This window comes from Delphinapterus leucas, chromosome 3, assembly GCF_059928025.1.
Source record: "Delphinapterus leucas isolate spDelLeu-1000000601 "Yukka" chromosome 3, BTC_Dleu_Yukka2, whole genome shotgun sequence".
NCBI classification, from domain to species: domain Eukaryota; kingdom Metazoa; phylum Chordata; class Mammalia; order Artiodactyla; family Monodontidae; genus Delphinapterus; species Delphinapterus leucas.
The window spans coordinates 92,777,054-92,802,041 of NC_143131.1; the positions used below are offsets into that span (position 1 = coordinate 92,777,054).

Sequence of the window (24,988 nt, forward strand, 5' to 3'; positions counted from 1 at the left end):
TTGTAAATATGACTCATGTTAAATAGATTCTCCTACTTAGTAGAAGAAACATCTTCTAAGAGTCTGCTTTGTGCCCAGCAGTGTCTGGGTACTTTACAAGGAGAAAGGATCCAATCATCCCAATCAATCTTCTGTCATTTTTTCAAAAGGTCAAATGAAGAGCATTTGACCTCTCTGGATGGTATCCAAATAACTTACATACTTCAAATTTGACCTTCTAAACTGGCTTTGTGCCACAGGACTTAGTATTAAGTTGAGCTATTTAAAATTGATGCTGCTATTTACTAATTTCATAAGGTTTAACCAAATACCTATAAGTTGTTGGGCACCCACTAGATAAATAATTGTATTCAGCATAGGAAGAATATGCTTGTAATTCTAACAATAAAAGGGACAGTACCTTTGGGAACTGCTATTGAAGGAAAGTTTGCTGACATGGATATTGTTAGGAATTTGGGATTTCCGGGCAGGGATGAGGATGTAGGAATGAGAGCACCAGAGCTGAATTTGGGATTTATAATTTAACATCTTTTAATCCTCACCTTAGAAGAGCCTCATCTAATAATAAGAATTGCCAACTTCATTTGCCAAGAACATGAATACTGAATAGAGCTTATAATGCATTTCTTTACAAAAGTTTTTTATTGCTTGGTGGAGAACAAAGCTCACTGGCAGATTAAATCTGCAAACAAAGGGAATATGGGAATCAAAGGCCATCAGCAAAGGCGAAAATGAGCCATACCCTTGAAAGAGCACTAAGATGGTCCAACTGAATCTTCATGCTGACCTGTTGAAGTGAACATAATGGCCCAGTGGGACCGAATGTGGAGAGTTCAGAATCCTGGTGAGGCTCTTCCCTGGTCCGTGGCAAATGTGCACAGCACCACTTAGAACATCTGGTTGCGTGCTGTGTGGGGCTGAGCAAAACAGTTCTCTCAGGTGGTACTGCTGGCACCAGCAGCACTTAGGTGCCCTCTTTCTATTACGAACAAATCAGGACTTTCAGGAAAATGGAGTCCCCATAAAAATCTCTAGAACGGGGGTTATAGTTATCCAACCTTCATTCTCAAGTCCATCCATATTGTAATTGGGAAAATGGCCTTTTGTTTGCCTATTGTATCATTTAAAAATGCCAACTAAAAGCAAAATGAAGCTCCATGATCTTTTGATTTTATTTAATCTTTTTTTCTAAAGAAGGGAACATTCTTGGGCTTCCCTGGTGGCGCAGTGGTTGAGAATCTGCCTGCCAATGCAGGGGACACAGGTTCGAGCCCTGGTCTGGGAGGATCCCACATGCCGCGGAGCGGCTAGGCCCGTGAGCCACAACTACTGAGCCTGCGCATCTGGAGCCTGTGCTCTGCAACAAGAGAGGCCGTGACAGTGAGAGGCCCGCGCACCGCGATGAAGAGTGGCCCTCGCTCGCCGCAACTAGAGGAAGCCCTCACACAGAAACGAAGACCCAACACAACCAAATAAATAAATAAAATAAATTTATAAAAAAGGGGACATCCTTATATGGGCCTCTTCACGAGCTTTGAGAGAATCTGAAATATCTATTTTGAAGTATAGCTATCTTCTCACATACTATGGTTTCTACTAGAGGATGCACAAAGAACATCCCAAAACAATAGGAATCCAAGGAAATAGCTGAATTCTGAACGGATCTGTGACTTGGAGATGGACTTCCATACAGGGAGGTACGCTGGATCTCTCCCCCTTGTTTGCTTCCCCTTTCTAGCCTGTCGTCAGCCCAGCTAGCTACCCACTCAGCCGTCAGTGTCAGGTATGACAGGTGCTTTCAGGTCGGAATCGGAACTGTCAACTCCTCAAGCTCATCTTACTTCCAGTGTGTGTAATTTGGCCCTCACAGAATTAGATACTCCTTCTCTCCACGTCTAAAGCACATTGTTCATATGTCTCTGGCTAGAAAGGGTGTCTTTTTCTCATGTCTACCTCCCTTACTAGACTGTGAGCAGATCAAGAACAGGAGACCTGTCTCTGGGTCTCTCCAGTACCTATTAGATTGCTCGGTGCAGGCTCATTCATTCATTTAATCTCTGAATCATATATTCGTTCTAAATTGGAGCCTCTTAATAAATATTCATTGAATAAATGGCTGGATGAATGATATCCTTGTTTTAGAGTGAGCTTGAAAAATTGGGCAAATTACAAGGCGTTTGTGTGAGAAACCCTGTACCCACTCCACAGCTAGGTAAGCACATGAGAAGAACCACTGTTACTGCCATCTTATAACCACTCAGTAGTTCTCACTGTTGTTTGGATCAAGTCTCAAACTCTTCATGTGTTCTATAAGGCTGTCTGCTTGCTCCAGTCACTGCCTATCATTCTGGCCTCATTGCTTTGCACTCTCCCCTTTATCACCATGTTCCAGTCACACTGGTCTTCTTAGTGACTTAAAGTCTGTACTTCTTCCCTGCAAGGCCTTTGCACATGCCACTCCAGTGACCTAAACAACTCTTCCCCTCACTCTTCACCTAGTTAACTTCTGTGCATCCTTTAGATCTTAGCTCACACATGTCTTCCTTAAAGAAGTGTTCTTTGACTTCCCTTCCCCACCCAGTCTAGGCTAGATCTAGCTCTCATGTGCTCTCCTATTTCTGTATTCATGTTCTTCAGAGTGATCTCGGGTGGCCTTGGCCTGCAGAGGCTTGAAGCAGGATTTTGGTTCCCGGCCAGAGATTGATGTCAGGCTGCCGCCGTGAGAGCGCTGAATCCTGGCCACTAGACCAGTGACCAGTGACAAAGCCCTGGCCCTTCGGCTTTGTAGAAATGAATTCCCACAATGACGGCAAGTAGTGAAACAAGTAAAGTGTTTATTAGGAGGAAAAAGAGTACAGGTGGGTAGACACACAGGCGGGCTCAGAGAGAGAGTCGCACCCTCGTGGTAGTTTGAATCACTTATATGGGACATTTCTTCCGGGTTTCCTCTGGCCAGTCATCTTGCTTTGCCTGGTTCTGAGTCCATATTTGGTTCATCTCAAGGTCCTCCCATGTGTGCGCACACATCTCTTAGCCAAGATGGATTCTGGTGAAGAGGCCTATGGGTAGGTTGACATCATTCCCTTTTTGACCCCCAAGGAGCCTTTCTGCACATGTGTAGTCAGGAAGGTCTCCTTGGCCTTGAGAATGAGAAACATGTGGTCTCTTATCTGGGTAGGGCTCAGCTCCTCTTCCTCTTCTTGGAGTATCTGTCCACAGGGGACAAACTCCAGCTGCTCAGCCTGGGGCCCATCTATCTCCTGCCTCAAGAGCACATACTGCAGCTTGTGAGTTTATGTTCATTTTTTAAAATTATTTATTTATTTATTTAGGCTGTGCCGGCTCTTAGTTGCAGCATGCTGGCTCTTCGTTGTGGCGCGCAGGCTTCTACCTAGTTGCGGCCCGCAGGTTTTCTCTCTCTAGTTATGGCGTGTGGGCTCCAGAGCGCATGGGCTCTGTAGTTTGCGGCACGCAGGCTCTCTAGTTGAGGTGCGCAGACTCAGTAGTTGTGGCACGCGGGCTTAGTTGCCCCCACAGCATGTGGGATCTTAGTTCCTCGACCAGGGATTGAACCCTCGTCCCCTGCATTGAAAGGTGGATTCTTTACCACTGGACCACCAGGGAAGTCCCTTATGTTCATTTTTATGATTAAGTGATATATCAGTTATCTGTTGCCACATAATGCTGTGTAATGAAATACCACAAAATCTCAGTGGCAGTCGACAGTAAGTATTTATTGCTCGTGTATCTGGGGTCAGCTGCAGGTTGGCAGGGCAACTGTTGCTCTTGGCTGTAGAGGCCGGGCTAGCTCAAATATCTGGGGATCAGCTGGCTGACTCCTGATCTAAGCCTCAGTTTGGGTGACTGGGACAACAGCTCACATGTCTGTCATCCTCCAGAAGGCTGCCTCAGGGATCACCTGTTAGTGGCAGATGCTCAAGAAGAGACACAAGTGACCTCTTGAGGTGGCACAGGCACACCATTACTTCGGGCCTATTCTAGTGGCCCAAGTTAAGTCACATGGACAAGTCCAGAATCAGAGTGGGAGGGCACTGCAAAGTTTCAGACAAAGACATGTTTCCAAGGAGTTGTGAAGATGGGGCCACCTTTGTGTTCTACCACAACATGACTCTAGGATCAACTGAGGGCACCGATGGCGTCTGTTTTTCTTCACCCTTATCTTGTTAATACCTAGCAAGATGCGTGAATGTTGTAGTTGATAACTAAATATTTCTTGAATATGAAAAGGCATTAATTTGATGCCACTGTCTCAAGACTCTAGAGGAATGTTCACTTTTGAAGTAGATTCCTGCCTTAAGAAAAGTAAAAGAAATTAGTTTAAAATTGTTATCCATTTCTTGCTCTTCAGATTTCCAAATTCCTCCAAATAACAAGTGTTTGCATCTTAGGGTTAGCTTTCATGTCCCATGAGATTCATTTCCCTCTCTATCATTGGTGCCAGTATCATCTATCCCTCTCTATCAATGGTTTGTGAAAAATAATTTGAAATGAAACGAGTTAAACATCAGCTGTGTGAAGAAAGGGGTAAAAATCTTAATATTTTGGCTGTGAGGGAAAAATAAGGGTAGTTTTCATTAGTGTGGACGGTGGTCTTTGCACACCTTCTCACGTGCCATAGAATTCCATAGAACAGGCTCTGAAGGGCCAAGAGGAGTCCGATCATGATTCAAGGAGGTGTGTTCCTAATAACTGGGAAAAATAAGTCAGATATTTTGGTTAGTTCTGGAACATGAAATCTTAAAAAGATCAGGAATGAAACACAAGCAGGAAGGGACTTGTGTTTGAAAGGGAGATTGGCATTGTCAAGACTGTGGAACATTCAGTGGGTTTCATATTCAGAGAGTGGTAAAGGGGTTGGGGAATACTGATTCAAATGCTGTTAGGAAATCCTTTAAGAGTATGATAATTGTTTAATGGAACCATGTAATTGGGTATCTATAATAACTTTATTCTTTGATTCTGTCTTCATTTAAGAAATATGACCTCTTTTCTCCGGGGGTGATATTCAAAATACCTGAAAACGGGGACCAGCCATAGCAATGCAGAAAGGTTCTAGGGCCCTTGATTGTGCCAAGTGTTAGTCCTATGGCTGCTAAACTGTGGAAAGGTCTGAGGGTTTTTAGGGGTAGGAATGGGGCAGCCTGGGCAGCAAGTGGTCAGGGAGTGGGCATTCTCTGGTTTTGGGGCAGTGGTTATCTACCAACTGGAACAGAATTGTTTCCATTTTCTAATACTGACACACCCATATGAGTCCTGGTTTTCCCTTTACTTAATTGAGTTCACCATCATACAGCTTAGCCTTTAATGGAGCCATCAAGGCCAGAAATGCTGAAGGATTTTGGAGAAGAGAAAGATCCAAACACAGACAATAAGTGTAGGCAAGGATTGTAGAGAAATTGAAACCTACATGTATTGTTGGTGGGAATGTGAAATGGTGCAGCCATTTAGGAAACAATTTGGTAGTTCCTCAAAATGTTAAACATAGAGTTACCAAATTACCAAGCAGTTCCATCCCTAGGCATATACCCAAGAGAACTGAAAACATATGTATATAAAAACCTGCTCACAGGTGTTCAGGGCTACGTTATTCATAATAGCCAAAAAAAATGGAAACAAATATCCATCAACTGATGAATGGATAAACAAAATGTGGTATAACATACAATGGAATATTATTTGGCAATAAAAAGGAATGAAATACTGATACATACTACAGTATGGTTGAACCTTGAAAATTATTATGCTGAGTGAAAGAAGACAGATATAAGGTGTGACATATTGTCTTATTTTATTTGTATGAATTGTCCAGAATGGGCAAATCCATACAGACACAAAGTAAATTGGTGGTTGGGATAAATGGAGAATGATGACTAAAGACTATAGATTTCTTTGGGGGAGGGGTGATGAAAATGTTCTAAAGTAGATAGTGGTGATGGTTGTACAGCTCTGTGAATATTACTAAAAACCACAGAATTGTACATGTTAAAAGGTGAATTGTATGGTATATGAATTGTGTTTCAATAAAGCTTATAAAATATCTTTAAAAAGATTTACTTGTACAATGACATGAAAGAAAGCTGTAGTTTGGAGAAAAATAGCTGGGCTAGAGTATGCAGAATGACTTGGACTTGAGTCATATCATTAAGTGCAGTTAGCAATGTATAAAAAGACAAGGCCCGGGAATTCTCTGGTGGTAAGGACTCGGTGCTTTCACTGCCTGGGCCTGGGTTCAATCTCTGGTTGGGGAATTAAGATCCTGCAAGTTGCACGGCGTGGCCAAAAAAAAAATATATATATATATAAGGCCTGGAAGATGCTGCTATCAGGAAAAGTGGAGAGCAAGTGGAGAAAGGGCTAAATGCCTGGAAGAGGAGATGAAGGAGAAGGGAATTGAAAATGACTCCAGACTTATTTGACTGGAAACTGTGATTCTATTTACAGAAATGTGCAAGCTGAAATTTAACCTGGGTTTTGGTGGAACATGACAAGTTTAGTTTTAGACATCCTTTACAGCGATGACAAGACTTAAAAGTGTCTGGTAGTCACATGAAAAAACATGAACTGGAGCACAAGTAAGGATCGTGGCTGGACATGCCAATTAAAGAGCATTTGCTCTGAAGGGAAAGTTTGAGCTCACATGGCCACTTGTGCAGAACAATTGAGGATGGCTGGGAGAGGGAAGGTGACTTATCAAGACAGGCAGAGCCTGTTCCTCATGGCTCAGAGTGTCCCTATAGGAAATCTCTACCAGAGCGCCCAGCCAGTGGCACTTAGTGGACTCCAAGTCCAGGATGATGGCTTTCCCCAGCCTGTCTCTCAGATCTTCCGTCTTCATCTGTCAGCTTGGTATGATGCCAGGCGAACTGCCTCCTTTGTCATTAGGTCTGTGAGACATTATATTATATTAATTCTCTCTTTGCCCCTTCTGAGCAGCTGCTGCAACATATTCTAGCTAAAAGAGAAATGGAATGATGTTGTTTTAGCCTCCCAAAGAGCTCCAGAAATAACAGTGGCAGGCATTTGGAATTCATTTAATTTAAGCAACTTCTCCAAATTTTACTACATCTATTTTCATGCATCTCTTTTTCTTTTTCCTCTCCAGGAGACTGACTGGCCATATGCAAGTACTCCTGGGAGGATTTAAGGCTTTTTATTTACTTCCTTGGATTTCCAAATCCCTAATCTCCCCTGATTATTTTTCCTTTCCATAGAGAATTTGATATAGTTTAAAGAAACTTAACAAATAAGTAAAGATTTTTTTTTAATATTCTGAACATTTAAGGCAAGATGACACAGATACTAAGTTTTGGACTCCAAAACATCTTATCAGACAGCGAAGACGTTTTTGAAGCATCACGTGATGCGTGCATGTGGTTGTGGATCTCAACTAGGAATTCCCCACTGATGATGTCAGGGATCTTGATGCCAAATGATTCTAGGTTAGTAGAATGCTTAGGCGGGTGTGAGACAGTCCGTAAATGTAATTAATGAGACGACACACACCACAGGGGTGCTTTCTGTGCTTGAGTTATATTTGCAGTTGAGAAGGCTGGATTTTTGTTTGTTCTGTGTGTGAGGTTTAATCTGGAAATAGTTTTCAAGTATTTCCTTTCTTAGCAAATTTTTTTGTGTTTTTTAATTGAAGTATAGTTGATTTACAATGTTGTGTTAATTTCTGCTGTACAGCAAAGTGACTCAGTTATACATATATATATATGTATATATATATATATGTATACATTCCTTTTTATGTTCTTTTCCGTTACGGTTTATCACAGGATGATATTGAATACACTTCCCTGTGCTATACAGTAGGACCTTGTTGTTTATCTGTTCTATATATAATAGTTTGCATCTGCTAATCCCAAACTCCCACTCCATCCATCCCCCACCTCCCCTCCCCTTTGGCAACTACAAGTCTGTTCTCTATGTCTGTGAGTCTGTTTCTGTTTCTCACATATGTTCATCTGTGTCATATTTTAGATTCCACATGTAAGTGATATCATATGGTACTTGTCTTTGTCTTTCTGACTTACTTCATTCAGTATGATAATCTCTAGTTCTATCCATGTTGCTGCTAATGGCATTATTTCATTCTTTCTTATGGCTGAGTAGTATTCCATTGTATGTATGTACCATATCTTCTTTATCCATTCACCTGTCAATGGACATTTAGGTTGTTTCCATGTTTTGGCTATTGTGAATAGTGCTGCTATGAACATAGGGGTGCATGTATCTTTTTGAATTATAGTTTTGTCTAGATATATGCCCAGAAGTGGGATTGCTGGATCATATGGTAATTCTATTTTTAGTTTTTTGAGGAACCTCCATACTGTTCTCCATAGTGGCTGTATCAATTTACATTCCCACCAACAGTGCAAGAGGGTTCCCTTTTCTCTACACCCTCTTCAGCATTTGTTATTTGTAGACTTTTTAATGATGGCCATTCTGACTGGTGTGAGGTGATACCCACTGTAGTTTTGATTTGCATTTCTCTAATAATTAGTGATACCCACTGTAGTTTTGATTTGCATTTCTCTAATAATTAGCAATGTTGAGCATCTTTTCATGTGCCCATTGGCCATCTGTATGTCTTCTGTGGAGAAATATCTATTTAGGTTTTCTGCCCAGTTTTTGATTGGGTTGTTTGTTTTATTGAGTTGAAAAGCTGTTTGTATATTTTGGAAATTAAGCCCTTGTCAGTTGTATTGTTTGCAAATATTTTCTCCCAGACTGTAGGTTATCTTTTCATTTTGTTTATGGTTTCCTTTGCTGTACAAAAGCTTATAAGTTTGATTAGGTCCCATTTGTTTATTTTTGTTTTTATTTCTATTGCCTGGGGAGACTGACCTAAACTTCGGTACGATTTATGTCAGAAAATGTTTTGCCTATGATCTCTTCTAGGATTTTTATGGTGTCATGTCTTATGTTTAAGCCATTTTGAGTTTATTTTTGTGTATGGTGTGAGGGTGTGTTCTAACTTCATTGATTTACATGCGGCTCTCCGACTTTCCCAACACCACTTGCTGAAGAGACTGTCTTTTTCCCATTGTATATTCTTGGCTACTTTGTCGAAAATTAATTGACCATAGGTGTGTGGGTTTTTCTTAGCAAATTTCAAACACAGATTATCTACTGCAGTCCATCTATTTCACAGCAGTAAGTCATTGGGTCTAAAAGTGATATAGCTGATTTCATAAACAGTAAGGTGAAGACCCAGCGTGATGGGACCGTTATCACTCTAGGGAGGGGTCCACTGTGCTAAGAACTCAGAGTCTCTAATCCCAGCCAAGGGATTCCAAGATAACTTGACTGAAGGGGCATAGTAAAGGGAGAAAAGTTCAGAAGTAGAAGTTAGGACTGGTTCAAGGTCTCATCAGATTGTTCAGTAGTAGTAAGGCTTTGGGCAACATGCTTCTCAAAAGTTACCTCCGTGTACTCTTTCAACTTTTTCACTCCCTAGTCACTATTCAATCCACACTAATCTAGCTTCTATCCATCGCCACCACTTAATGAAATTGCTCCTCTCAAGGTCCCCAGTAATCTCCATTACCAAAGGACACTTCTTTGTTGTCACTTTCTTGAACTCTCAGCAGCATTCCACATAGGTTGCAACTCTCCTTGACACACTGGTCTCTTGGTATCTATGATGTCATATCTTCAGTTTTGCTCTTTGTCACTGGTTAATTTTTCTTGATCTTCCTTGCTGGATTCTCTTCCTCTATCCTCAGGAAATATTGGTGCATCTCAATGATAAGTCCTGGGACTGCATCTTTTTACCCACTCCCTCCCTAGGTGACCTCACGTGTTCTTGTGGCTTTCAACATCCACTGTAGTCTATATGCTGATGACTTCCAAATCCATTTGTCTAGCCTGACTCTCCCCTGAACCCCAAACTCATTTATCCAACTGCTGTTGGCATCCTCTTAAATGTCAAATAGGAATCTCCAATTTAATGTGTCTAAAGTGGAAGCATTGATCCCCCCAAACCCAGTCCTTCCCCACACCCAATTGTTCAACCCCCAAACTGATGGTCATCCTGATTCCTCTCTCTGTCTCATTACCTACATCCAATTATTCACCAGGTTGGTGTCAGTTTTTACCTAAATCATATATCTCAAGTTCATCCATTTCTTACTGTCTTTATTGATTTTACCTAGTTTCAAGCCACAGGCATCTTCTTACAACTATAATATCTTTTAACAAGTTTCCTTGCTCTACTACATTTATGATGCTACAACCCATTCTTTACATAAAGGTAAAATTGTCCTTTTTTGGCTTTTTATTATGAAGATTCTCAAACATACACAAGTGGACAGAGAGTAGCACGAGCTACACCTGTCACCCAGCTTTAGCGGTTATCAATTCATGGCAGTCTGTTTCATTGAAAACCCCATTGATTTCCTTGACTCCTCTAGGATTTTGACACAAATCCCAGACATCATATCATTTCACCCCTAAATATGTCAATATATATCTATAAATAAGCACAAGGCCATTAACATATCCTTAAACATTAATAATTTAAAACAGCATCAAATATTCAAAAAATATATTTCTGAATGTCTCATAAAGTATAATTTTTTACAGTCAGGTTATTTGAATCAAGATCCCAATAAGGAGCACATATTGCAACTGGTTGATATGTCTCTGGGGTTCTCCTTCCATTGATATCTCACTCCTTCACGTGCTTTTTTCTCCCCCTTTCAATTTACATGTTTACAAAACCAGATTGTTTGCCCTGTAGAGTTATAGTCTAGATTTTGCTGATTGCATCTCTGTGGCTAACGTAACATGTTCCTTAATGTCAAAAACTGCTAAGATGGCTTCATAGGTGGTATTGTATTCTTCCATCAGAAGTCATGTGTTTAATTGCATGTCTTTTTGTGATGTTAGTAGCCATTGTGCTTTATGCCTAAATCTATTAATTCATTAGAGGTTGCAAAATAGGGATATTCTAATTGTATCAATTCTTCGTTTATTTGCAGGAATACTCATGTAATGAGGAACTTTCTTTTGTCTACTTTTTTAGGTTACCTAGTGGTAAAGTTTGTATAGGAATAGATTTACCTTTTTTTTTAAAGATTTTTTTTTTGACGTGGACCATTTTTAAAGTCTTCTATTGAATTTGTTACAATATTGCTGCTGTTGGATATGTTTTGGTTTGTTTTTTTTTTTTGCGGTACGCGGGCCTCTCACCGCTGTGGCCTCTCCCGCCGCGGAGCACCGGCTCTGGACACGCAGGCCCAGCGGCCATGGCTCACAGGCCCAGCCGCTCCACGGCACGTGGGATCCTCCCGGACCGGGGCACGAACCTGCGTCCCCTGCAGCGGCAGGCGGACTCTCAACCACTGCGCCACTAGGGAAGCCCTGTTTTGCTTTTTTGGCCACGATGCATGTGGGATCTTAACTCCCCAACCAGGGATGGAACCCACACCCCCTGTACTGGAAGGTGAAGTCTTAATCACTGGACCACCAGGAAAGTCCCTAGATTTTACTTTTTAAAAACATAAATTGGATCACATCTCTGCCCTGCTTAAAGTCTTCCTGTGGCATCTTTATGCACACAGAATGAAATCTATGGCCAGCACACACACTGTATGGGCTCCTCCATCATTTTTTCGTCATGTTCCATCATAGTGTCTACTTTTTTGTTGAAATTTAAATTAAATTAAAAACTTGAAGTTTATGGGAAAGGGTCAAGCCCTTTTCTGCCCCAGGAGTTTTGCACTTGCTCATCCTTCTGCCTGGCCATCTTCCCCCACTTTCTGCCTAGTGGGCTCCTTCTTGACCTTCATGCTGAAATGTCATCTCATCAAGGCCTTCTCTGACTGCTTCATTTAAGGGGCCCGCTCTCCCTCATTGTAGCTCCTGTTTAATTCCTTTATAGCATCCATCACAAACTATAGCTATCTTCTTTATTTGTTTATTAATAATTTTCCACCAAGTATGCTAGCTTTGTAAGAGCAAGGATTTTTCCTGTCCCATACACCACTGAATCCCAAGGCACAGCACAATATCTGGCACACAGTGGGTGCTTTTCTTTTTTGAATCAACACCACAAACTTGCTGCACATCCTCACCGATATAAGTGGAACACAGGGACGGGCTAGATGATTGTTTTTAACATTGTTCTCTGAGGACATAGAGACCAAGGCCAAGCTCGTCTAGTGCAGTGCTTCCTGAATGCTTTATGTTGTGGCACCTGGAGCAAATGATGTCTGATAGGGTAGGCCACTGAGGCTGGCTGGTGGCTCACAGCCAGGGACTCAGTCCTGGCTTTCCGCACCTGGCTTGGTGCCTGAACAGACGGCCATAGGAGTTGGGTTACAGAGAGCATTTCTGGACTTACGGGGGTGGGCTTATAGATTTAGGGCAGGAAATTCTTTTGAGTGTATACTTTGAGGGCTCCCTGACTTTTATGACTGTCAGGGACTCAGAGGATTGGGACTTCCTGCATCTCCACAGGGTTCTGAAATCCCCCTTTCCTCTGAAAAGTCACTTTCTTCTTCAGGAAATCCCACCAATTTCACACTATTTCAAAGCATCCTCTTTTACAATGCAAATACTTTGGGCTTGGTTGAGAAGATTATGAGTATTTTTCACCTTCGTGTGAAGTAGCTTAACCAGGCTGCTTTCTTCATAAAATCTGAGGTATCTAAGTTGGGTTTAGTTTAAGAGAGTCAAGGGGGAAGGGGGCAATTTTGGAGTTTGTTTCCGGGCTGGAGGAGGACAGTGTGACTCAGCACAGTGGACTCATGCAATGAGCAAGGCTGGCTTGGACCCCCGGGGTGGAGACGAGGGCTTAGGTGAGCCAGCCCCAAAGTTCAATTTCCTTAATGCCGGAGGTTCAAGACTTTTACCCAAGATTGCTTCAGTGAATCTGATGTTCATTACCAATGTAGGGTACAGAGAAGACCTGGAATAGAATCCCTACTGTGTAGAAATTCACTGAGGTCAGCAGCCATACATAGAGGGGCCAGCCTGCCCCTGACAGCAGAAAGGCAATGCCAGTGCGCTACAGCATGTGATCGGTGCACAGACCCATCCACTCATGCAAACTGCAACTTCTGCTTTCCCAGAAATGCTCCTGGAACTACGGCTGCCTCCTCTTCTTCTCCCAGAAACCAGATGCGAAGAGATTAGCCTCTTGGGAAGACAAGGCCAGAAATAAGGGGAACCCAGGTCATTGCCCAATTGGAAGACAGGTTTTCCTCCTTCACCCGACCTGCTCCCACATCTTGATAAATTCCCCTGCCACTTCTGGTCCACACCTCTGTGGACAGGGGCTTGCACTCTGCTGAAGCAGAACTTGGAGAAGCTCTTCTAGAGTGGTCATGCTGAGGCAGCCACAGTATGAAAGGATTTGCAGGCATGCAGTTATATACTTGGTAAACTACAGTGAGCCCTAATCTTGCGACCTCTTTCTCATTATATTGGAAATGCACGTGGGTTTTCATTCTCCTTTGGTGTGCTGACACGACATGCTGAGGGGCTCCTTGCATTCCTAACGTACTTAGGACATTGACCCAGTTTCATTCTTGTCTACCGCAATATCTTAGCTTTCTTGATAGTAGATATTCCCAGCCTGATTCCTGACTAACTAAGAGGTGGAAAAAAACCACAAAACATTTAAACTATGCAAAAAAAAAAAAAAAATCTTCGTTTCATGGAATCTTAGATCGGAAGAAAACTGATTTGGACTCTCCCTGATTGCATGAAGCTCTACTCTCTATACCACTGGCTTTCAGTGTGTCCCGCCAGCCTTGATCCTCTGCTTGAACAATTTCAGGGGAGGGGATCACAACTACTCTGTTCTCCTTGCACTGACAGATAGTTCTGTGGTCTTCCTGTTCTTAAGTTAAAATTTGATGCTAAGTTCTCATTAGTCTTCATTACCCCTCCACAATCACACAGAGGAAGTTGGATGGCTCTTCAAACAAATGCTGTTAGTTACCGTGTATCTCTGAAGTCTTCTCTTTACTAGTCTATAAATTCTCCAGCTCTCCCAACTATTCCTGGCCTCCTTGGAAAGAGCATCTGAATTCTCCTCCTCTCCAAGCCTACTCCAAAGCTAAGCTCATTATTTTTGTCCTTGGCCCTTTCCTTCCCTCCTTTTTCAAGAACTTTGCTCCATCTTCCTTTCCTCTGTATCCTTAGGTTTTCCTTTAGCCCCAGGCTACAAATATTGTCATTCTACCCTCTACTCAACATTGCTTACCTACCTGAAGAAACTCTCCCATCTCTCAATTTGCAGTCACCATCAAATTTATGGAAAGAGTAGTACATGGTTACTGCTCCTAGTTCCTCTTCATTCCTTGTGTAGAGATTTATCTTTGAAGGACATTAATGTCTTAGAGGTGCTCTTTTATCAGTCTTCAGGCTTCTCCCCCCTCTATAGCATGTAATATCGATGCTTTCCCTTCTGTCTTGACATCTCCCTTAGGCTCTCAGACTCAGAGTCCCCCTGGTTATCTTCCTGTTTCTTTAACTGGCCTTTCCTACCATTTCTTTTTTTTTTTTGAAGATGTTGGGGGTGGGAGTTTATTAATTAATTTATTTATTTTTTTCTGTGTTGGTCTTCGTTTCTGTGCGAGGGCTTTCTCTAGTTGTGGCAAGCGGGGGCCACTCTTCATAGCAGTGCGCCAGTCTCTCACTATCGCGGCCTCTCTTGTCGCGGAGCACAGGCTTCAGACGCGCAGGCTCAGTAGTTGTGGCTCATGGGCCTAGTTGCTCCGCGGCATGTGGGATCCTCCCAGACCAGGGCTCGAACCCGTGTCCCCTGCATTATCAGGCAGATTCTCAACCACTGTGCCACCAGGGAATCCCCCCTACCATTTCTTCTTTTATCCTTTTCCCTCCATGAAAAAGATGTTCCTTAAGATAATGTCCTCAGAGCACTTCTCCTTTCTCTGTCCTATCTTCTTTGGCAACCTTACCTGTTTCCATGGTTTTATTTATAATTCTAATAGGAGTTACCCCAAACCTCCATCTCCATCACAACCTTGACTTACCTCTATAGCTCCATTTCAAGCTTCCTTCTAAACATTTCCACTCGAATATGCCACCTCAAACTTACAAAGATGTCACTTCAAACATATGGTATCCCAAATGTAGTTTCCTCCTTAACCTATTTCTTCTCTGGAATACATATTTTTATTGAGAACATTGTTGAAAGCCCCAGTCAGTCAAGTTCTAGATCTACAAGTCTTCTACAAGTCATTTTTAAGCTCTCCTCTTTCCACTACAGTTTCTGTTTACTATCTTTCTATTAGAACCTCCTACATCTTAAACGAACCTCTGGTTCTTTTCCATTGTCCCAACTCAATTCAGGCCTTTGTAGCCCCTTGCTGGATTGTTGGGATAGTCCAATTGGCATGTCCATTTCCTACTTCCAGTTTACCACATTTAGATGCCAGATTGTAGTGGAGTTCCAGCTTATATGGGGATTAAGTATTAAAGTCATTGTTTAAGAAAATCCCATATAATCAACACTGCTCTTGAAAATGCCTTATACTGTCCATAAAGTAGAATCTGCAGACATATTCCTTCTTAATAAGTTCAGTACTGCCAATTTTTCCTCCACTCTTGGAACAGATCATTTTTCTTTTGGTTGAACACCAGATGAAGTCATCTGCTTGGTTTTTAAGGGCCATCTAGTATGAAAAATATGTTTCTTTAAACACCAGAATCACACTCGACACTAGTCTACTTGACTTCATGTTAGTTACTCATGAGTGTGATACAAATCCACTGGAATGTCTAAAAAAGCACAGCTCTGATCCTATTATTTCTTTGCTTGAAAACCTTTAGAGGCTTTTTTTTTTTTTTTCCATTGCCAATCGGAAGGCCCATTTTTTAGCCTGGCACTCGAAACTGTCCATGATCTGGCTTCAACTCACTTATCTAATCCAGGTTCCATTACCAGAATGGAATATCTCCCATTCCCCACACATGCTTTGCACATTCCAGTCTCCACCCACACTTTCTCTCACAGTGGGCCCACATCATGGGATACCTTCTCCTCACTCCCCATCTCTGCTAGGCTCAGCCATTCTTCAAATATCAACTCATGCTGCCTCTTCTAAGAGTCCTTCACAGTCTTCTCCTCCCACCCAACCCAGCCAAAATCCTATTTCCCACCTCTGAACTGCTGTAGGTCTTAATTTGTTCTGCTTTTATGGCAAGTATCCATTTATGTTTAGAATAGTCATTTCTGTTTATGAGACTATAAACACCTTATGGGCAGGGTTGATGCTTGAGTCTTCTTTATATTTTTATATTCTTTCACCACCATCTCCCATCTTCAAGCACACAGTTCTCAACAGTTTTTAATGAATTAAATAAGTAAAATAATGTGGCTTCCCAAACCCTCCCCATGCTGAAGAGCTTCTCCTAATGTGCTCTAGTCTGGCAGTGCCCCAGAACTTGGGACTGGTGCTCCAAAAAAGCTGCCAACTCTTCCTCATCCTGGTAGAGCTTTCATCAGGCAATGAATGAACTCAGCAGGAAGGCATACGAGTAAGAAGATCTATGCAAATGGTCAAGCTTTTTCCTTCTTCTTAAAGAGCAAAATAAATATCCTACTTCATTAAAAAAAAAAAAAGCAGCCTTGGAAATTAATGGCTTTTTCATAGAAGGCTTCAGGAAGTGCTAAGGTCTGTCACTGGGGATGGAGACATTTTGTTCCCATTGTGTAGAAAGTGACTGATGAGGCTTTTAAAGCAATCCTGTAGACCTACTGTTAAAGGATCAGAATATTTTTCAGTGCACCTCAAGTTCAGTGGGACTTTAACCTTTATGGAGGGAAAAATTCTAGCTCTTTCCTCCCACCCTGCCACACACAGAGGGATGTTTTTTTGTTTGTTTGTTTTTGCGGTACGCGGGCCTCTCACTGTTGTGGCCTTTTCCGTTGCGGAGCACAGGCTCCGGACACGCAGGCTCAGCGGCCATGGCTCATGGGCCCAGCCGCTCCGTGGCATGTGGGATCTTCCCGGACCGTGGCACGAACCCGTGTTCCCTGCATCGGCAGGCGGACTCTCAACCACTGTGCCACCAGGGAAGCCCCAGAGGGATGTTTTTACCTCAGGGAAACTCAAGGCTGCAGGGCAGCTCTGATTCCAGGAGTCCACTGAATTTAACAGCCTCTTGAGTTTGAGAGGGATGGGAAATTTGGGCCTGTCTTTCATGTGATGGAGCATCTTAATCTTAATCAAGAACATGCAGGGTGGGGGGAGTTTGACGGTGAATTTACACCCTCAGTGTCGACTTTAGACTGATCAGGGAAAATGACCGCCCCACAATCCTGTAAAATCTTAATGTACCATGAGAGGTGCACAGCGCTGCCTGATGTACAGTGTTCAGATTTGTCTTGACCTTCTTAAATTATGGAAAGTGGCTACTAGGAGGGAAGTTTTTTTGGTTTTGTTTTTTCATTTTTCTGCACAATTACTCAGGTGGCTTTTCCTGTTTCTTCTCTCCTCCTGGACCTGGGTCCTGTAATTACTATCGCAGGGAGCTGGAAGGATGCCTGCTCTCCCGGCGAGGTCTCCTCTGCTCGGCCTCCTCCCTCGCCCCCCTGCCCCCGCCTTTTCTCTTTCTGGCCCCGCCTCCTCCGCTCACCCCGTAGCCAGCAGCTAGACAGCTGTATTTAATCAGAGCACTTACAACTCCCGAGGATTCAAACGGGAAACTTCAGCGTGAAGTGCAGCCGCGCTCCGGCGCTCTCTTAGCTTGCTTTCTCTCCCCGGAACTCGAGATTTTCCTCGGCCCGCCGCCCTGGTTTCTTCGGGAAGCCCTCCAGGGAGGCCGGATCCTGCCGGAGTTGCCCTCCAGCCTGGTCATGGGGGGCGGCGAGGCACCATAGGAGACGCGAGGCGGCGCTGAGCGTGGCACTGCTTCGGGTCCCCGCGCCGGCCCGGCCGCTGCGAGCGCGCCTCGCTGCCCAGCCTTCTGCAGCAATGGCTCGTCCGTGAAACGCGAGCCGGCTCTGTTCCTTTTCGGAGTGCCTGCATCCTTCGTGTGGGCTTCACCACTGTCCTGGGTGAAAATGGCTGTCTAGACTAAAATGTGCCAGAGGGGACCAAGCAGTGGATATCCAGCCTGCTAAACCCAACTCGTAAGCGCCGAGACCTGGAGGAGGAGGAGCTCGGCTCTGAAAAGTGCAGTCATGAATTCTGGAGTTGCCATGAAATATGGAAACGACAACTCGGCCGAGCTGAGTGAGGTAAGAAGCAGCTGAGGTCGGGAGCTCTGGTTTCTTAGGCATTTGCTTTGCGACAAATCCCCCTCCCTCCCCGTCTCCCACTTTTCTACACGCCACCCGCCTCGCGCTCCCAGTCTGGAGGCGGCACAATTAAAGATAAATAGATTTTCTGGATCTTGTTTTAACTTGTTGTGCTACTCAGGAAATGACCTGAACTGGCTTGATATTTCAGTCTGAGACGAGCGGCTTAAAAAAGAAACAAGCTCTCCCCGCGTCGCCCAGGCGTTTTACTCTCAGTGGTCTGGGTGCCCTGTCCATTCCCACCCCGCTTCCTCCAATGTATGTATCACATAAGCTTTCGTAGTCGGCAAAATACTTGGGGATCCCAGCTGAGCTTAATCTGATGGTGAGTAAAGTGGTGGGGCCGGGGAGCTCATCGGAGTACTGAGTCGGCCGCAGGCTCCCACGTGTGTTGCGTTTGGTTCAGTTCATGCAAGGTGGTCTTTTCCTTGGCTGAGACGAATGACCCGCGTTGGGGAGGAGAGTGGAGAGGAAGCACATCAAAGCGGCTTAGAACTTTATTTCCTGCCCGGGACTGGACTCCTGAGTCTTTGAGGCAAGCGCACTTGCAGTTCCTGGCTCTCACAGTAGCAAATCCACTTGAGTGCTGGAGACCAGCTTTGAGATTAAGGCGACATCAAACGGTATGCAAGTATGTGAGTGGTCAGATGCTGGAGGCCACCTTTTTTAATGACCGTAGGGATGCCTCTGGCACATTCTCCCCACCACCACCACCCCACCCCTCAGGCTTTGAATACCTGAAAAGTGTGACGGGAAACCCACAGAACGATGCTCTGAAGAGGAGGAAATCTGTCTGCAGCAGGAGGCTTGGTGGCTGGGGGTTTTCCTCTTAGCATCATCACTGAGTCATTCATGGGGCGACGTGGTCTGTGCTTCTTGAGTATGGCTGAAGAGGGAAAAGGCACCGTATAAAGACAGCAGAAGGCAGAGAGAGGTGATGTCAGATGACCGACAGTGAAGGGAAAAGGAAAGGATGGAGCCCTCTTTGAAGGGTGAGGGCTGGTGCTGGGGAAGCGAGGGGGGTATAGATGGGGGAAATCCGAGCAGGTCTGTGGCTGGTATCCAGCAGTGAATACAGTCAGCCCCTGCCTGGTGCTCTAAGTGTCTTGGTGCTGAGCCTTCCCTGCTCCAGTTTGAGATGGCATTTTGAGATGTTGGCCAAATGAGGTAGAGGCATTTCCTAATCCCTGTGGTTTTCCCTGTGATGTAGAAAGCTGGGGAGATGCTTGAGAGTGAGGGCTTCACTTAAAAATGGGAGGTGGGGGAAGAGGCTCAGAGACCTAAGTGAATTTTGCCAATTTTACACGCAGGGAGAGGTTTCAGATCTAAAACAGAACCCACGACCCTACTCCATTAATAACACTGTTAGGAGAAGCCTTTGATTTCTAAGGACGTTTAAGAATAAGAAACTAAAGGCACGTATCCTGCAGAGTCTGTGCCAGGTCCTTCACATTGTTTGTCTCTGTGTGGCAGCTTTAGCTCTCTGTCACCTGAAGTGTGCTATTCAGGTACCTTTGCTCAAAAATGAGTCACAGATTTAGGATGAAGGTGGCTAGAAGGCTGGAGAGGGAGAGAGAGGAGGCCAGGATTGACTTGAAGAGCACTGGCACGGTCAGCGGGTGCATCAGATTAGCTGAGAGTATCTGTGAAACTCAGGTGGGAACTAAAACTCTCCATTCTTTGCCTAGTTTTATCCACTCCTTAAGTGTTCCTTGGAAACTTGTGGCCAGGTGAAAGAGCTGAGGGTGTTTCGTGGCCCCTGCTTTAGTTGGAGCTGTAGTACTAGAGCATTATAGGACTTAGTTTTGTCCCTAAGAAAGTAAACAAGTTTCTGCCCCAACTGTGTCCTTCACCACATTTTCTGCCTCTTGCCCTCTTTCCAGCCTTCTTTCTAGGTTCAGTGATTTAGTTGCCACTCCATCCTCCGGGTCTTGAGTTTCCCTGCAGATTGAGTAATTGCAGTGGAGTGTAAGGATAGTTATTTTTAGTTTTTTACATATTTTCAATTAGGGTATATGTAAAGAGAATTTGTAAGCAAAGGGGAGATGTGTGATTCATACCCTGTGGACCCTGAATCTCAGTTCACTTCATCATGGGCAACAGTTGTAGCATTTGCCTTTTCTATAATATCCATAGGGCAGTATCCATATGAATACTGAATACAGAATATAGTATACTGAATATAGATCTGAATACAGTTAATTTGTATTTCTCACATAGGGTCTATGATGTAGAGTTTCTTCTTTTCATTGTAATTTTTCTCTTAAACACTGGTTTTACTTTAATGTCCTGGGGGGCAAAGCTGCCATTCTCTTTTCGTGGTCGGTTCCTCCTTCTCACCTGAAAACAGAGCTAATAAAAACCCCCTTTGGTGCCATAGCTCTTATTGGTGCTCTTATTTGGTGCTCAGGAGCCTCAAAGCTGTCTGGAGGTCACCGTAGGGTCAGATTCAACCTGATGCTCACCAGACGTTTCAGGGGCAGGAAGAATTGTGAAAGGGCCTAGCATTATCCTGGGTATCGTAAACAAGAGTCCTCTCTCATTGGTGTTGACTTGTGAGCTTACCCCTTCTACAAAGGTTCTCTCTCCACAGGAGTCATTGACTCTTTGACAGTACTGTTGACACTGACGCCATAACATCCTAAACAAGGGGGTGTGACTGGAATCAATTTCTTGCTGTAATCTGCTTGTCCTGTTCGTGAAAGCAGCTAGCTTTGGTCAGCAGTTGAGGTGCTGAGCTCCGCCTGCAGTGCTCCAGGAATGCTTGGGTGCAAGAAAGGCAGGAGGGATTTGGGTGTGAGGAATACATGATAAGGAGACCTAGCTGGGTATTGCGCATGAGGTGTCCACGGTATGCTTGAGGGCTTTAAAATGGAAAAACAGGAAATTCATGAATGTGTTCCTTTTGTGTCTTTATTTTGAACAATAGCTGTTTAAGATCCTGTGAGATGATTATAACAGACAGTAAAATTGTTTCTACCTACGAACATTCAAAATATTTTTATTTATCAATGACCACAAATGGTTTTATCAGGTCTAAACACTTTAACCAAAGTGAACTAGTCCTTAGCATTGACAACAGTACTACAAAAGGAAAATTGAGAAGCATAAATTGGCTATTCTTTTTTCTTGGCTAATAGCTCGCCTTGTCAAAGACTCAAAGGGTATTTTTCTTTTCCGAATGTGAGGTTAAGAAAGGACTTCAACATCAGCCAGATCAGAAGTATTTAGAAAATTAAACGTTTGACTTTCAGGCTCCCTCCCCCACGATCAAGAAGCTGAGTAGACACACTTTCAGCCGCGTTAGATTAAATTCTCCCAAACCGTGTCAAGGGAAGGCCACTAAATCTTTTTCCTCGTCGCCATGGCTTTTCCATCAGCAGTTAGTTCTGTTTGTCTTGGTAAAACTTGTGGGACCAGTATGTAGCTGAACCTTATTTTACTGTCACAATCACATTTCTTGGTTCTTAGAATAATTTAGACGTTAGGAAGAGGTCTTAAGGTGCAGCGTTATGAGGGTATGACTTGAATTTACTCATCTTCACAAAATAGCTGTGGACTGGATCTGTTTGCCTGGTAGACAGCTGCCTAGTTATGTAGCAAACTAAAAATTTATATTTAAGGGTTTGTTCTTTGCTGGGAATAACTAAAACCTCTTGTCCAAAGCAATCAACGTATATCCTTTGCTTTTTAAACATTAAGCAGTGAATAGGTAAAATTCTCCCATCACTATTTACTTTGAAACCTCTGTTGCCCCAGAAAATCATATTTTCCTTACTCTGTCCTTCTTTCTTTATTCAAAGCCTCTTTCATAAGATTTATTCCACTCCTGAATGCAAGCTGTAGAGGCGACTTTTCATGCTTTCACCATTCACTTGTTGCGTAGCTACTGAAACCCACATCTCTGTTGATACTCTTTAATTAAGAAGTGAATTTATATAGGAGAAAATTGTTCTCTAGATAGATTATCTTGTATGACTGTCTTTAAGTGGCCGTCTCACAGATGTACTTGCTCTAAACCATGAAGTTACGAAATATCAGGGTTGGCAGAGACTGAGATCAGCTGGTATTCCCACACCCATTTCTACTTCTTCATACTCCTCTGTCCTTACGGAATCACGCTTCATTGTAATGAGTTGGTTAATGTCTGTCTTAGATACAGACCATAAGCATCAGAATAACAGTGTCAGAGGCTGGCACATAGTAGGTGTTCTACAAATGTTTGAATGAACACCTTGCCTCTTCTCTCCCTTTCCCTTTTTATAAACATCAAATTTGAGAAAGTGATTTAAGTGCTTGGTCTGAGGCTTTTTTGGCTATCGATGGCTGTGTAACAAACTACCCCCCAAATTTAGAGGCTTAAAATAACAATCTTATTTGTTCATGGTTTCTCAGTTTGGGGCGGAGCTGAGGGTGGGAAGACTTGTGTCTGTGACCCCCAGCTAGACGATCCACTTCCAAAATGGCTTAGTCCCATGGCTGGCAAACAGCTGCAGGCTGTGGACTGGGAGATCACCTCACTTCTCTTCTACACGGGTCTGCCCAGGTACTGCTTGGGTTTCCTCTCAGCATGGCAGCTGGGTTCCAAGGAGGGGGTGGAAGCTGCCAGTTCTTTTAAAATGTAGGACTGAAATTGGCACAGGGTCATGTCTATGTGTTCTGTTGGTTAAAACAGCTATATGCTTAGCCCAGATTCAAAGGGGTGAAGAAATAGATCCCACCTCTTCAAGAGGGATGTGATAAAGAATTTGCAACCATTTTTAATCTACTCCAGAGGCCACAAAACAAGAGCCGTGTCTAAAACCCTGATCTCTTAATTCCCAATGGCTGGCAGTAGTTTTTGTCATTTTATTTTGTCATTTTAGCTGTTAATTTATTGGTTTGTAATAACTAACACATTCTAAGCATTTCCCAGGTATTGACATGCTTAATTATCAAAAATTCTGTGAGATACATGCTGTTATGCCCATGTGGAGAAATTAAGGCATAAAGAAGTGAAAACCCTTACCAAGATTGCACAGACTATTAATGGTGACCTCAAGATTTGAGGCCAGGTAGTCTTTCTCCAGAGTCTGCCATTCCTCCACTGTTTCCTTTCATTAGTTCCTGTTACTGCTCTCAGCCTTTTTTTAGTTCATAATTTTCTTTATTCTCAATTACAACTTCATAGTACTTCATTTGGTAAATATACTGTAGTTTATTCAACTGGACTTCTCTGTCTAGATATTTAGGCCTGCAATATTTGGCAATTACAAATAATGCTGAAATCTTCCCACATGAGTTTTTTTATTGGTAAGGATCTTTCTTCAGAGTGAATTCCTAGAAGAGTCATTTCTGTGCTCTCAGCTTTTGATCACATATTCCTAGGAGGGAGTATTCTATCTAATAAGCCTGTTTAACTTGATTTGTATTATAATCTCTATGCAATACCCAGATAAATGTTTTTGATAAGAGTGGTATGAATATGCTCGTTGCTGTCACCTTCAAGCGGCTGAAGAATTGTAGACATTGATTTTCTAGAGCAGATTTGTTAATAAGGGATCGGGCAGTCATGATCCAGGAAGGGCTTCCTTCTGTTACCACTTACTGCAAGGGAGATAGAGGCGCCACGACCTCTGTTCCACTGCCTGTGTGCTCTGAGGCGTCTGAGGAATTAGTGCTACAGTATTTGAGGTGCCAGATGAGAATAAGATTTCCGTCGTGACAAGAATTAGGGTTCTCTTACCCCTGCAGGTGGGGCTCTAGGCTTCTACAGCGGTTGGCTAAATCACTGTGGGGCTGCAGAGCGCTGAGTTTGATGAAAAAGCCGGTGAAGTGGGCGGCCAGGGCTGTGTGGCAAGGCAGCTGCTGGTGGCCTGGTCCTGAGGAAGCGGGTGCTGAAAGGGCCTGCAAGACCCTGAGTGGAGCCCAGTGGGCGGGGTCAGTAGATGAAGCATGGCTGGAACCAGGTGGTAGTCAAGAAACAGGGGAAGGAGCAGTGGGATGTGAGGGGAGGAGGTTAGTCAAAGACCAGGAACTGAGATGGCCACCGACCTGAAAGCAGAGAGAGAACCTTGATTCTGAAGAAGTGCTTTGTCCAGACAGGAAGTTTTAAAATTAACCCCAAGACTTTTCATGCTGATGAATTATTTACAGGACTATGGCTACCAGATTTGAGGTGCCAGAACTTTGAGTGGAGGCACCCATCCAGAGTAGGGCATATGATGGTGATACTCAGGAAATAAACTCAAGGTGCTGTTTTAACAGCTGCCTGAAGCTAATTTACCCAGTGCATGTCATGTGGAAGGCTTCCTCCAAAGCCAGACTGTAACTGGAAAATAAAAACTGCATTTACAGAAAGATTAAGAAGTTGTTGATGAACAAAGATTGCAAATTTAGGTTTTGATCCAAGGAATCAAATTTCAGAAAACCAAGATTACGACGTTATAAGTAAACTCCAGATTCTGGGAAAGAGGTTTATGTTGGCGAGATTACAGAATCAGACAAGCTAAAAAAAGACACAGAAAATTGATAGTAGTTAGGATGTGGATTTTTACATCTGCGAGGGGGTGGCATGGCACAGATAAATTATTTGCAATTATTTTCTCATCTCCCCCAACCACATCCGATTTCCTAGCAGTGGCCATCTTTCATTCTTGAAAGAAACAAGAAGAGAATAACCTGGATTATGCAGATAAAAAG

At 43.3% G+C, this 24,988-nt stretch overlaps 1 protein-coding gene across 3 annotated transcripts in view; it reads left to right on the forward strand.

Annotated features, from left to right (window-relative positions):
- Positions 1-24,988, forward strand: part of MCC (MCC regulator of Wnt signaling pathway) — a 432,845-nt gene that overhangs the window by 141,048 nt on the left and 266,809 nt on the right. The window contains exon 1 of one of the 3 annotated variants that reach the window (XM_022591356.3): positions 17,590-18,247. The exons of the other annotated variants lie outside the window; for them this stretch is intronic. Within the exon in view, the coding sequence (XP_022447064.1) occupies positions 18,191-18,247 (57 nt within the window). The 5' untranslated portion in view covers positions 17,590-18,190. Of the gene's footprint in view, positions 1-17,589; positions 18,248-24,988 lie in introns of those variants that run through there. 3 annotated transcript variants of the gene reach the window in all.